The sequence below is a fragment of the Passer domesticus genome, chromosome 8 (genome assembly GCF_036417665.1).
Source record: "Passer domesticus isolate bPasDom1 chromosome 8, bPasDom1.hap1, whole genome shotgun sequence".
NCBI classification, from domain to species: Eukaryota; Metazoa; Chordata; class Aves; order Passeriformes; family Passeridae; genus Passer; species Passer domesticus.
Window position 1 is genome coordinate 6,763,372 of NC_087481.1, and position 13,997 is coordinate 6,777,368.

Here is a 13,997-nt window from a genome sequence, read left to right on the forward strand (position 1 = left end):
TTGGGCATGTGTTTTAGAGGTTTTTTTAAGGGGATTAGACATGTCATTATTATCATCATACGTGGCAGTTTGGTTATGGGCAACTGGAGCTGCTTTTTTTGTGGTGGAACTTTTTCTCTGAGCTCTGTCTTTTTTTAATTTACGCACCTTTCGGGCCAGAGCAGCGGTGGATTTTCCATCCCATAGCCTCATGTTTTTTCTACAATTACGCAGAAAGAACCACAGCTCAGCTCGTGGGGTGTACCTTCTCTCTCCATCTGGGGAACGTCTGCGTTGGGTACCAGAACCTCTGATCTGTACTGCCGAGATTTGGAGAAGGTCTTCTTTAATCTCTTCTCTGAGCTTCTTATGATTTTCTTCTATCTTATCTTCTAATCTCTGCAGACGTGTTTCTACCGCTGCGATTCTGGCATGTGTTGGGCTATGTACAGTATCTGCATAAGCTCGGAGTTTTCTTGCTATGTCAAGCACGGTCTCATCCGTGTTATCCCGCTTCATGATAGCTAGAGCAGATGCATATTCATGTGGCCTAAGTTGTACCAGTTTTTGCCACATCACAGATGTGCATGGTACCAAGTCTGGATTTTTAGTTGTTATGTTATCTGAGAATATAATTTTTGCTACTGCTATTTTTTTCAAGGGTTGAATTTTTTGTTCTATGGTTTTCCACTGTGTTTGCTGCATGTAGAGATCATTGGCACACAGGTATCTTTGTGCTACACTGTCTAAGACCCATGCCCAGAGGCTGTGAGGGTTAGCCCCCCTCATCATGCTTTGGTCGATGACAGGATTATGTGACAGGGATCCCAAATGCCTCGCTTTTGTGCTGTCTAGAATTGTAGCCTCGCCTGCAGCATCTTAAAGACGGACTAACTAGCTAATTATGGATTCATCAGATCATCGGGTGTAATCTTTTCTTAGGTCACGCAGGTCCTTCAGGGAGAAGGACTCAATATTGGCTTCTGATTTTGTGCTAGTTGCTTTGACTTTTGATTTTATGTCAGGAAATGTTGAGGGTCCTTCTTCTGCATCATCATTATCATTATCTACTGGTCGATCGGTCTTGTCTGTGCACTTCCTACTTCTAGTGCTAGTAGCAACAGGCATTGGTTGAGGTTTATTGTCTGGTTTAACTGCTGGCTTTGAGCCTGGGGTGTTGGCTGTAACCTGAGCGACTGGGATAGCTGATGATGTATTTTTCTGTCCCTCTTCCTCTGTCTGCTGCTCTACAGTATTTAGCAGTGTGCGATAAGTATATGCCAGGGCCCAGCTCACTGTAATGATCTTTTTCTCCTTAGGGTCATCATGATATTTTTCTTTCAGATATTTCTCTACCTCAGCTGGGTTTTGAATTTGTTTATGGGGAAAGTCTTAGACTATAGGGTCAGAGAATTCTTTCAGGATTTGGCCTATATTTTCTCACTTTTCACCCTACTTAGGATTCTCCACACGTGGGTCTACTTCTGGGTCAGGGGTCTTATCAGCTTTTCTAGACATCTTGGCCTTCATTCTAGAGAAGCTGCAGACCATATAGAGGAAGCTTACGAGATTAAATACCAGAAAGATGGTCTCTTTAACATTCAGGGGAAACTGAACATTTTCTAAAAGTGACGTAACAGATTCAAAGGAGAAGAAGGAAAGGAAAGGCTGGAAAGCCTCATTTCCTGCTCTTCCTCTAACCAGCTGGGTGCAATTACTAATAAATTCCCAAAACATACTGCTAGAACTGGGATGCAGGGTAGGACGAAGAAACCATAAACCATACATATCGTAAACAGACGCCAGTATCTTTGTAAACGCCCTATAAATCATTATCACCAAGGCCAGCACAATAGCTAATCCAATCCGTGCCCCTTTACCACAAAAACTACGTGATAGGGACAATAATCCTAGTGACCAGAAAGGTATTGAAACCTCAAAAAGGTCTAGAGACCAGAGCCACATAAAAGCCTCCCCAAGAGACATTACAAATTCAAATAACATGGCTACTGGGTACTTTAACCTACTGCACAGCAAGCACAACCAATCTGCAATCAATAAAGGGTTTTTTTCCACTTTCTCGAGCCACGCGTTGGGCGCCACTAACTGCATTTGTCCTGGTTTAGGGCAAGTTTGGGAGATAACCCCCAAAGGGGTTTCTCTACAAAAGCAGATTCAATTGCCCCTCCCCCCTCCAACCGGTTCGGGAGAAAATATCTCCTTGGAGAAAAGTGGAAAGAAACCTGTTTATTAAACAATAGAAACCAAACAATATTAACAATAAAACTTCTCACTGCCCCAAAGAAAGCAAACTCAGAACAGTCCCCTCCCCGGGTTGCAGCTTGGCTCACTCAGTCTTTGATCAGTCTCTCTGGTGCTGGAAATGCCGTGGCCCAGGCCCGGCCAGGGGGGCCACAGGTGGAGCTGCCGGTGCTCTTCTGGGTGTTCAGTCCAGAGCAGGCTTGAACAGGTCCAAGAAAAAAGGAAAAAAAATCACAATGCAGAGAACTTCTTTGCCTCAGCTAGCTAAAACTAACTAAAAGCAAGAAAAAGGGAAAAAAGGAGCTCTGTCCCGCTGTCTGTCCATCCGCAGACAACACAGTCCAGGAGCAGGAATGTGGAGGAGTGAGAGCAGTCTGAAAACAAACTGCGCGCTTCTTCCCTCCCCTCCTCACTGTCTGGAAGAGAGTCTTAAAGGTGTAAAACTTATTATTCAGTATAAACAGAACAAGACGATTGGGGATAAAAGCATCATATAGTCAACCCAGGACAACCTAGGTTGTAGGTGTTTTGGTTTTAGTTGTTTTGGGGGAGGGGACTTGATGGTAATATTTTAATGGCTGTGGCTGGCTTTGTTCTGGTTAGGGTGTTGTAGCCTCTTTTGTTTTCCTGTTTGGTCATTGTTGGGTTTGGTTTGGTCAGAATGGGGCCCATGGAGGGCGGCCTGGGGAGGGGGGAAGGGGCTCGGCCCTGGGCAGGGTTGTTTGGTTTGGTTTGGTTCAGATGGGGCCAGGGCTGGGCCTGCTGCTTCTTTGTTGAGTGGAAAAGAAAGAGGAGGTTCCTGGGTTTTGTCATCTTTAACATACATGTTTCACAGAGGTGTGTTCAGTATCTTAGTGGTTTAAGACATTGGTGGTAAGACATTAACATGTGCCTTGCACTGCCTCTTTGTGTCTGTGTGCACACAGCAGTGCCTGTGCTGGGGAAATGTGGCAGAAATGCTGCTCTTGGAGGGGTTGGAGTGCCTTGGATAGCTGACTCAGTCAGGCCTGTAAGTAAGGTTAAGTCACAAGGTCTAAGCTAAGTTAAATGCTAGTAAGAGTTGTTCTTTTGCTCAGTCGTTTAGCTTAATATAAGTTATAAGCTAAGTTAAACATTGTTAAGTGTTACGTCTCTTTTAAATTGCAAAGTCATAGGTTATAAGTGAGGTTAAATACTCTTAAGCTCTGTTCTTTTGCTAAATTATGAAATTGAAGGCATCAGTTCAGGTTAAGGTATAAAAGAAATCCTAAGTTGTTATGCTTAATATAAGTTATTAGCTAAATTAAATATTGTTAAGCATTATTAATCGCTTATATTGCTGTATCATATGTTATAAATTAGGTTAAACACTGTTAAGTGCTGTTCTTTTGCTAAAATGTATGTTTACAGTAGAAGTAAAGGTTAAGGTGTAAGTTAAGAAATGTTAACTTTGAGCTCTGTTCAGCTTTTAGGCCATATTCCTTTTATCCTTGCCATCACTGTCCTTGTGTCACACACACACATATTTCTTGGTTCATTTCTGGTTTGATTGTCTGGATTTGGTTTGGTTTTGTTGTGTCTTTGTTCCCTCCATGTGCCTGAAGTGTCCAGCCAGGAGCTCCCTACTCTATGATGTAACAGACAGCTCTGTGATGTCACAACCCCCTCCGTGATGTTACACAATCCTCTCTGTGATGCCATACTGCCACTCTGTAATGTCACAGCACACACTTTCACATCACAGCCTGCTCTATGATGTCACACAGAATCCCCTCTATGATGCTGTTGCTACTCAATGACCTCACACAACAAACTCTGTGATGTCATAGTCCAACCTGTGACCTCACACAGCCCACTCTGTGCTGTCACACAGCCCCTTGCTGACATCACAGCTGCTCTGTGCCTCTAGGACACAGCCACAGAGGTGCCGCTGTGACACAGCCCCCTCTGGGACATCCCCCAGCCCCTGCCAGTGCTGAGCCCCTGTCAGCTCTGGCTGTGCCCTGCTGGTGTGCCTGAGCTGCCCTGGCAGTGCCCCAGCCCTGCTGGGCTGTGCACAGGAGCTGCTCCTGGCCAGAGCTGTCTCTCTGCAGCGCTGCCCTTGCCAGGAGCTGCCTCTGGGCCAGGAGCCCGGCCCAGCTCAGCAGCACAGACACAGCAGCAGGACTTTAATGACCCTCTGGGGCTTTGGTGCTCTTTGTGTCTGCCATGGACAAAGTGCTGCCCAAGTTGGCTCTGTCAGGGCCTTGCAGCTGCTGCCCATCCCTGTGCCCTGTGCAGCCCAGGCTGTCCTACGGTGTCCCTGCCCTGCGCCTCTGTCCCTGCAGGCTGTCGTCATCCCCCAGCTGCCCCACCTGGCTGGCCCCTTCCTTTGCTGACAGCTCTGCCTCCTGCCTGCCTCTGCCTGCCCACACAAAGCTTTAGGCTGCTCCAGGCTCCTTCTGGGGGATATTTTGCACCACAGCCTTGGCCCAGGACGGGAGGGAAATTCCTTTCTCCTGGCGTCCAGTCTGGGCTTCCCAAGCTGCCCTTGGTGCCATTATCTCTTTCTCTGGCTGATTTATACAATAAAGAAAAACTCCGAGATGTGTGAAACCACCCTTCAATCCCTCCCCAGCTACTCTTATTCTGTCCTCAGTCTCCACACCACTGAGCCCAGAGTCTGCCGCCTCTCACTGCTGGTTATGGGATGAAGCCTCCAAACCTCATCTTGAGAGGTTTTTGGATTCTCTCCAAGGTCTGTGAAAATGAAAACAGTGGTCAAAGTTATTTTCTCCCAAATCTTGCAGTGACAGAACAAGGCTCAATATCTGTGAACTGAATGAGGGTAGATTTACAATTGTTTAAAGGCGAAAATATTTTACATTTATGAGAATGGCACAAAACTGCAACTGTTCTTCCAGAGAAGTGGATTCCCCATCTCAGGAATTATCCAAGAGCAAGAGCTTTGTACAACCTGACCCAGTGAAACCCTCTCATCGCCAAGGACAGAATTCCTGTTGTGTGGGTTCTCTGCTGTGCTGGGTGCCCTCACAACGCTTCTGGCCAGAATGTCTGCTGAGGGCAGCCAGGCTGCTGCAGGGGCAGGGACCTCACAGCCATCACCATGGCAGCCCTGTCCCCTGGGCCTGGCTCTCCCCTTTCCTCTGCCCCTGCCTTGTCTCTGCTGGCATGAAGAGTTTTGTCATTCATATCTTGTCCCCAAGGTGCTGGGGCCAATGGCTTCCCAGGCAGGCTCCTGGAGCAGAAGTGGCTTTTCAGAGCCCAGGCAGAAATGAGCCCTGAGGCAGCAGCTCTGCAGTGCTGGCCACCAGGCCGGGCTGCCAAGGGAGGCTTCTGGCCATGGCCTGCAAGCAGCTGCTGCTGCCAAGGTGCCTTTGGTGCCTCAGGCTCTGCCTGGCACAGCTCCCAGCACGGCACTCTGCCCTTGTGCCCGAGCCCTTCCCTGTGCTGGGGCTGGCCTGGGGCTTTTCCTGCAGCGGGACCTGCCCTGCTCCTGGCACAGGAAAGGCAGTTCCTGCTGGAGCAGGAGGCTCTGCCTGCAATGGGCTCCAACAACTCCAGCAAGGCCCCGTTGACTTCAAAATTGCTTCCTAGAACAGCATATTCTAATAATTGTTATAATTCCAGTACTGTGGTTAAGATCTTTCTGACTAATCATGATCACAATCCATCAGGGCTGTATTTATAGAAATTTATCTGGTATTCCATCGTTAATCGTGTGGGACAAATTGCATTAAGGTTCAATTCCACCTGTCCAATCTTTTATACATAAACCTTTGACAAAGTCTGGGGCTGGGATTGGATGCAGCCTCTCCCAGTCTCCTCTCTTAGAAGGAATTTTAGAAGTCTAGGGGTCCTGCAGGGATTTGAGGTTCCATGGTGGCTGATGGAAGTAATTTCTCCCCATCATGTCTCAACAGGAGTTTCTCCAATAAAGAAATGAAGCTTTGCCTGAAGCTCCCACTGTGCCCATGACAGCAACCCCTGTGAGTGTCTGGAACATCCCGGCTCTTTGGCAGCCTGGGGACTCCTGGGATGTCACCGGGGAGCCCCTGTGAGTGCCTGTGACAGATTGGTGCCTTTGCAGCCCAAGGTCCCTTGGGATGTCACCATGGAATGGCTGTGACTGCCACTGAGCACAGGGCTCTTTATCATCCCCAGAAACCCCTGGGAGGTGTCCATGGAGCCCCTGTCTCTGCCTGTGACATTCCAGCTCTTGAACAGCCTGCTTGGGGCATAGTGATCATGAAACTATAGAATTCTCAATAATTGGTGAAATAAGGAGGAATATCAATAAGATCTCTACACTGGACTTCCGGAGGGCAGACTTTGGCCTGTTTAAAAGACTTATCCAGAGAATTCCTTGGGAAACAGCCTTTAAAAACAAAGGAGTCCAGGAGGGATGGGTGTGCTTCAAAGCAGAGATCTTGAGGGCACAAGAACAGACTGTCCCTGTGTGCTGAAAGATGAGTAGACGAGGCAAACGTCCAGTCTGGATGAGGAATGAGGTTTTGAAGGAACTTAGAAATAGGAAAAAGATGTATCATCTTTTTAAGGAGGGAGTGATTTCTGAGGAATTATTTAAGGGTGCTGCCAGGGCATGTAGAAAAAAAATTAGGGAGGCCAAAGCTCAGTTTGAACTCAACTTGGCAACTTCTGTTAAAAATAATAAAAAAAGTTTTTACAAATATATTAATGGTAAAAGGAAGGGTATAACCAACCTCGGTTCCTTATTGGATGGAGCAGGCAAACTAGTTACTAAAGATGCGGAAAAGGCGGAAGTGCTTAATGTTTTTTTCACCTCAGTCTTTAGTGGTAAGACAGCTTATCCTCATGACAACTGTCCTCAAGGGTTGGTAGGTGGTGCCAGGGATCAGAATGGTCCTCTTATTATCCAAGAGGAGGCAGTCAGAGAACTGCTGGGACACTTGGATATTTATAAATCAACGGGACCATATGGGATCCACCCTAGGATGATGAGGGAGCTGGCAGATGAGGTTGCCAAGCCGCTCTCCATCATTTACCAGGAGTTGTGGCTCACTGGTGAGGTTCCAGATGATTGGAAACTGGCCAATGTGACACCTGTTTACAAAAAAGGTGGGAAGGAGGATCCTGGTAATTACAGGCCAGTTAGCCTGACCTCAGTACCAGGTAAGATAATGGAACGGTTCATACTAAGTGCTATCACACAGCACTTACAAGATGGCCGGGGTATCAGACCGAGTCAGCATGGGTTTATGAAGGGTAGGTCATGTCTGACCAACCTGGTCTCCTTCTATGACCAGGTAACTCGTCTGATGGATGCAGGAAAGGCTGTGGATGTTGTCTATTTAGACTTCAGCAAGGCCTTTGATACTGTCTCCCACAGCACACTCCTGGAAAAGCTGGCAGCCCGTGGCTTGGATAGGAGCACTCTTGGCTGGGTTAGGAACTGGCTGCATGGCCGGCCCAGAGAGTGGTTGTGAATGGTGCTGCATCCAGATGGCGACCAGTTACCAGTGGTGTCCCTCAGGGGTCTGTACTGGCACCAGTTCTATTTAATATTTTTATTGATAACATGGATGAGGGCATCGAGTCCTTCATTAGTAAATTTGCAGACGACACTAAGCTGGGAGCTTGTGTTGATCTATTGGAAGGAAGGAGGGCTCTGCAGGGAGACTTAGATCGGTTGGATGGATGGGCAGAGTCCAACAGTATGAAGTTTAATAAGTCTAAGTGCCGAGTTCTGCATTTTGGCCACAAAAATCCCCTACAGCGTTACAGGCTGGGGACGGTGTGGCTGGACAGTGTTCAGGCAGAAAGGGACCTGGGGGTGCTGGTTGACAGCCGACTGGATATGAGCCAGCAATGTGCCTTGTTGGCCAAGAAGGCCAACAGCATCCTGGCCTGCATTAGGAATTGTGTGACCAGCAGGAGCAGGGAGGTCATTCTCCCCCTGTACTCGGCACTGGTGAGGCCACATCTTGAGAACTGTGTCCAGTTCTGGGCCCCTCAATTTAGGAAGGAATTTGAGATGCTTGAGCGTGTCCAGAGGAGAGCAACGAGGCTGGTGAGGGGCTTGGAAAACAAGCCCTACGAGGAACGTTTGAAGGAACGGGGGTTGTTTAGCCTGGACAAGAGGAGGCTTAGAGGTGACCTTATTGCTCTCTACAACTTCCTGAAGGGAGGTTGTAGACAGGTGGGGGTCGGTCTCTTCCACCGGGCAGCAACTGACAGAACAAGGGGACACAGTCTCAAGCTACGTCAGGGAAGGTATAGGTTAGATATTAGGAAAAAAATTTTCACTGAAAGAATAATAAAGCACTGGAATGTCTTCCCAGGGAGGTGGTGGAATCACCATCTCTGGATGTGTTTAAAAAAAGACTGGACATGGCACTTGGTGCTATAGTCTAGTTGAGATGTTAGGGCATAGGTTGGACTTGATGATCTTAGAGGTCTCTTCCAACCTCATTATTCTGTGATTCTGTGATTCTGAGACTTTTGGAAAGTCCCCATGGAACCCTTCTGAGGGCCTGTGACAAATCTGATCCTTAGCAGGCAACCATCACCAGGACCCTGTTGGAATGGGTCATGGGATCCCAGATCCACAGAACTGGCTGAGCTGGGAGGGACCCATCAGGATCCTGGAGTCCAACTGCTGGCCCTGCACAGGACACCCCAACAATGCCAGCCTGGGCCTGGCAGCGCTGTCCAAACGCTGCTGGAGCTCAGAGAGCCCTGGAGCTGGGAGCCTTCCCTGGGGAGCCTGGGCAGTGCCCCAGCAGCCTCTGGGGAAAAACCTTTTCCTGAGATCCAAGCTGAGCCTGCCCCGACTCAGCTGCAGCTGTTCCCTCCAGTCCTGTCCCTGGGCACCAGAGGGAAGAGGTTCCCACAGCCCCAGCCAGGGACCCGCTCCCAAGGCTGTTGCCATGGCCACCACAGCTGGGACAAGCTGGGATGCTCGGTTTCCACAAGCTGGGGTTTAGGAATGGGATTCCCCAATGTCCTGCTCCGCTAAAACCGCACTGCCGCTCGCTGCCCTCCCACCTCCCATGGAAATAACAAAAGGCAAAGATCCTGGCCTGGGATAAGAACAATTTATTTGGAACAGCAACGAGATAAAGAACAAACAGGAACAGAAACAATATTGACAACAGAAGGGTTTTAAAAAAGGGAAAACTACAACACAACAGTATCTTCCTGGCCTTAATTTTCTCCTGCCTGGGAAGGACACCCTTCTCCTCAGGGGGAGATAGAGAGAGAGAGAGTCCCTTTCCTGCCCCTGGCAATGATCTGGGGTCAGAGTGAATGTAATGACACAGCCCTGGCCAGACCCTCATGTTCTTCAGGCTCACATCATGTCATTGGCAGGGGCAGGAAAACGAACAGGTGTCTTCCCAGCATGGATCACAGTGAACACGTATCACCAGGGCTCTTCCAAACATGGTTCTCCCATGGGGGATGAAGTTGGAGCAGTGCACAAAGCTCTTCCTGCAGTTGCAGCATTTGCATGTCTTCCCTTACTGGTGACTCTGTTGGTGTCTGCTCAAATGAGAGCTCTGTCTGAAGCTCTTCCCACACTGGGGACACTCGTAGGGCCTCTCCCTGGTATGGATACGCTGGTGGGTGACAAGGTGGGAGTTGCGGTTGAAGCCCTTCCCGCAGTCAGAGCAGCGGAAGGGCCTCTCATCTGTGTGAATCCGCTGGTGCTGGAGGAGGTTGGAGCTGGTGTGAAACCTCTTCCCACAGTCAGGACACTCGTAGGGCCTCTCCCCAGTGTGGATGCGTTGATGCCTGACAAGTTCTGAGCTGCAGCTGAAGCCCTTCCCACACTCCCCACACTCACAGACCCATTTCCCAGTGTGGATCATCTGGTGGCGGATCAGGGTGCTGCTCTGCCTAAAGCTCTTCCCACACTCCAAGCACTTGTAGGGCTTCTCCCCATCAGGAAGCTGCTCATGGACCACCAGCTCCGATCCCTGGCTGAAGCTCTGTCCACCTTCCTGGCACAGGGTGGGTCTTTCCTCCTCAGAGCACCCTGGGCTGGGATTGAAGCCCCTCCTCCTGCGGGATCTCAGGGAATTTTCCTCCTTGTTAGATTCCTGTGCCATGGAGCCGCTCAAATCTGCCTCTTCCATGAGGTTCTGCCGTGGGGATTTGTCCTCCCTGGTCTCTATTCTCAGCTTGTCTGAGGAAGGCAGGGCAAGGAGAGGATGGGATTTGCCTCCATGCCAGAGGGGAGGGGAAGGAAATCCTCCCAGTGCATCCCTGGCAGGATGGCATTGGCAGTGGGGCTGTCCTGCAGCCTTGGGCTGTGCTGTGCAGGGAGATGGAGCAGGAGAGAGGGGGAAAAGGGTCCTGACTTCTTCCTCACCTGCCTGAGTGTCTCGAGGCATCTTCCACTTCCTCACAGCCATCTCCTCCATCTGGCAGTGGGTTTGGGATGTGAAATTTTGTTTTGGGAGGAAAACAAGAGATTAGTACATTGAGTTTTGTACTGGTTTGAAGGCAAACCAGGGGGAGATTTTAAGACAGAATTACAATTTAATAAGGAAATTAAGATCAAGGCAATGATACAGAAACACTGCCTTAAACTGACACAGTCAGGATATCACCTGACACCCTGTTGCTCAGGGTGCTGCGAGCAGTCCCATTAAATGGTGGCTGCAGTCCTGTTGCAGCGATGATCGTGATTCTGTCAAGGCAGTGATCCTGTAGAAGGGTCTGGTCTTCCTCTCAAGGTCCATTGCTGGTGATGGAGCTCTTGTCCTCTGGGAATCCAGCAGGCAAGGTGCTCCTGGTATCCGAAGCCTCAGCTTATATGCAAGTAGGAATGCTTGGCTCCTCCCCCTGGGCGGAGCATCCCATAATGGGGTGATGTCATTTTACCAGTCCTGCAGGGACACTCAATGGCCCATTCACAGAAGATGGCCCCTGGAGGGCGTTATCAGGGCTGAGTCATGGGAAGATAAAGAACACTGCCCCGCCCGTTTATAACAGTTTCTAAAGGTGGTGATGGAAAACATTGCATTTGGTTACATCTTGGACTGCAACCTGAAACAGTGGGGTAATCCCTGCTTGGGGGGTGAAAACCACCCCCCTTACCCAAACTGGCTCAGGTGTAAAGCCCTCTCCCTGAGAAGGCCTCACACACAGGGGACAATGTCACTCTTGCCCCACCCCAGGGGAGGTCTCTGTCCCTGTCACTCTCTTGCCCTCCCCCCTTTTTTCTCTTTTATTCCATCTCTCTCTACCTCATATTTACTGTTCAATAAAATCCACTTTGCATTTGGTCTCGTTAGCACCTTAATTGGGGCAGAGGCATCTCTCTAACAATTTTCTTAACCAGATTGTGTATAATATTTTGACACAGTGTGTTTACGCAGTGTTGTCTGACCCCAAGTGCCTTTGTCAGCAGCATGGTTCCCTCCTCTGTGGGAGGAGAGCTCTTTCTTTCCAGAGAACCTCTTGGAAACTTGGATGCAAATTCCTCTGAGCAACTTGTGGGAGAACTGATGAGGAAAATGGCTGTTGTGGGTGGCCAGTGTAAAGAAAATATATTGTTGTCCATCTTTGAAACATTTGTTCAAATCACTGGAGGAATGTGAGCAAATTATACCAGTGAGGCTGACAAGGTTCATTCACCTCAAGATGTGGAACACGAGGCTGCTAGAAGTGCCCAGCTCAAGGAGCTAAATTCCCAAATAACTCCCAAATTCAGAGGCTTGGGGACTTTGCCAAATGTGAGAATCATTATTCTCTTCGTCCCTGTCACACTCATGACAGCTCCACAGTGCTTTCCCTTCCTTTTAATAATCTGTATTGGGCCACATTTCCACTTTTCTTTTTTGGGAACCTGCCAGCAGCTGAGCTGGAGCTGTACAGGAACCGATGAAACTTGGAATTGCCACAGAATTGCTTCTATTGTTGGTTTATTAATCTTTGGGATTTATTTGTTTTCTCCTCTAATGTTACTTGTGAAAAAATCAAATCTTCATCCAAGTGATTTATGCAGCGTTAAATTTAATTTCTGCCAAGTTTATTTTGTCCAGTGCCCAGGGGATGCTCAAGGGGTCTCTGCGCCTCTCGCCCTGGGGGATGCTTGGGAGGGGCATGGGAGGGTTGTCTCTGTCCCTGTCACCCCAGGCCATTCCCCAGTGGGTCTCCATTATTCTCAGCCCAGGAAGTGGGGTGCTCACCCCCATGCCAAGGGGGTGCTTGGGGCAGTCTCTGTCCCTCTCAGCCCAGGGGATGCTCAGGGGTTTCTGTCCCCTCGCCCTGGTGGTTGCTCTGGTGTCTCTCCATCCCGCTGGCCTCAGGGAATGCTTGTGCAGGGCTGGGGACCAGGGGCTCTGTGTCCCTCTCACCGCTGAGGGTGCTTAGGGCTGGGGGGGCACTCTGACCTTCTCATCCCTGGGCAGGACAGGGATCCTCAGCAGCCATGACAGGAGGCACCACCAGAGACCCAGAGGGATGAGACTGGAAATGGGACACTCCTGGTGCCTTTTTTTTTTAATTCACTTCCGCTTTTTGAAGGTTTTTATGGACACCAGGTGACTCCTAGAGATGGACTTGAGCAGAGGACCTTCAGACTCACTGTGCTCATCCCTTGTTTTTCCCCAAACCAGGATTTCCCATTACCAAACCTTGGCCCATGTAGGAGAAGGCTGCAAGGAAGAGAAAGATGCCCTGAGACACTCAGGCAGGTGAGGAGGAAGTCAGTGCCCCTTTCCCCCTCTCTCCTGCTCCATCTCCCAGCCCAGCATGGCCCCTGGCTGCAGGACAACCCCACTGCCAATGCCGTCCTGCTGGGGATGCACTGGGTGGATCTCCTTCCCCTTCCCTCTGGCATGGAGGCACATTCACAGGCTCTGGGGCAGGAGGGGGAACCGCCGGCGCTTTGGGGTGCGTGGCTCGGCTGCTCCCGGCGCGGTTCCCCCGAGCCCCCGGCGCGGCTCCACCAGGCCCCCCCACCACGGCACTGGCTGGAGGTTCTTTAACAGAAATGCTGGTAAATTGACCATCTGGAATCACAATAAATACAATTTCAAGAAGCTGCTGGTTTGCCGGGCAATTTGCTGAATTCCACATTGTTGTTTCTTTCAGTAAAACTGCACTTTAAAAGGTCTAGTAAATTTATGCTTGCATAAAATTTTGGCTACCATGGGCTTATCTCAAAACTAAATTACATAAAAACATGACACACTTATTACATCCTTTGAATCTCCCCAGTAAATCCATCACACTGTTATTTCAATTGCGGATTGTTCAACTTTTCAGTGCCTTATTTCCATGAATAGCATCAGAATAAGTTAAATTTTGTTATATGTATAACTTTTAAGGATATTAATTTTTGATTCTGTGATGTTTAATTTAATCCAAATTCTGGGTTGATAACACTAAGCAAAGTTAAGCTTCATTATTGTTAGATTTGAGCAATGTTAAGTTAAATTCCAAAATTTGAAATCCTGTTGTTTTGGATTGAGAGATAATGTGTGTATTGTATTTGCCATCTGTCAGAGGTAGGGCAGTTATTTTCTGCTAATTGGGCAGTTTTCTTTATCTCTTCAACAAATCAATCCTCCCTTTAGGGACGTATCTTTTGTTAATGGGCCATTGAGTGTAACGGCAGGACTGATAAAAATTACATCATCCCACTGTGAGGTGCTCTGCCCAGAGGGAAGAGCCACGCATCCCAGACATGGTGAGGCTGGGGGTGAGGAGCAGCTTGTCCAAACAGGGTCAGCCTTCAAGGGGCTCATTCTTCTACATGCCCAGACCTCCCAAGGAGACAT

General features: G+C 49.0%; 1 protein-coding gene across 1 annotated transcript in view; it reads right to left on the reverse strand.

Moving 5' to 3' along the window:
• LOC135305558 (zinc finger protein 883-like) overlaps positions 1-10,628 on the reverse strand; it is a 176,520-nt gene extending 165,892 nt beyond the window's left edge. Inside the window, exons 1-2 of the mRNA XM_064429292.1 lie at positions 10,577-10,628; positions 9,749-10,390 (exon numbers count right to left, since the gene is read on the reverse strand). Of these exons, the coding sequence (XP_064285362.1) occupies positions 9,749-10,390; positions 10,577-10,628 (694 nt within the window). The remainder of the gene's footprint in view (positions 1-9,748; positions 10,391-10,576) is intronic.
• Positions 10,629-13,997: the final 3,369 nt, after the last annotated feature.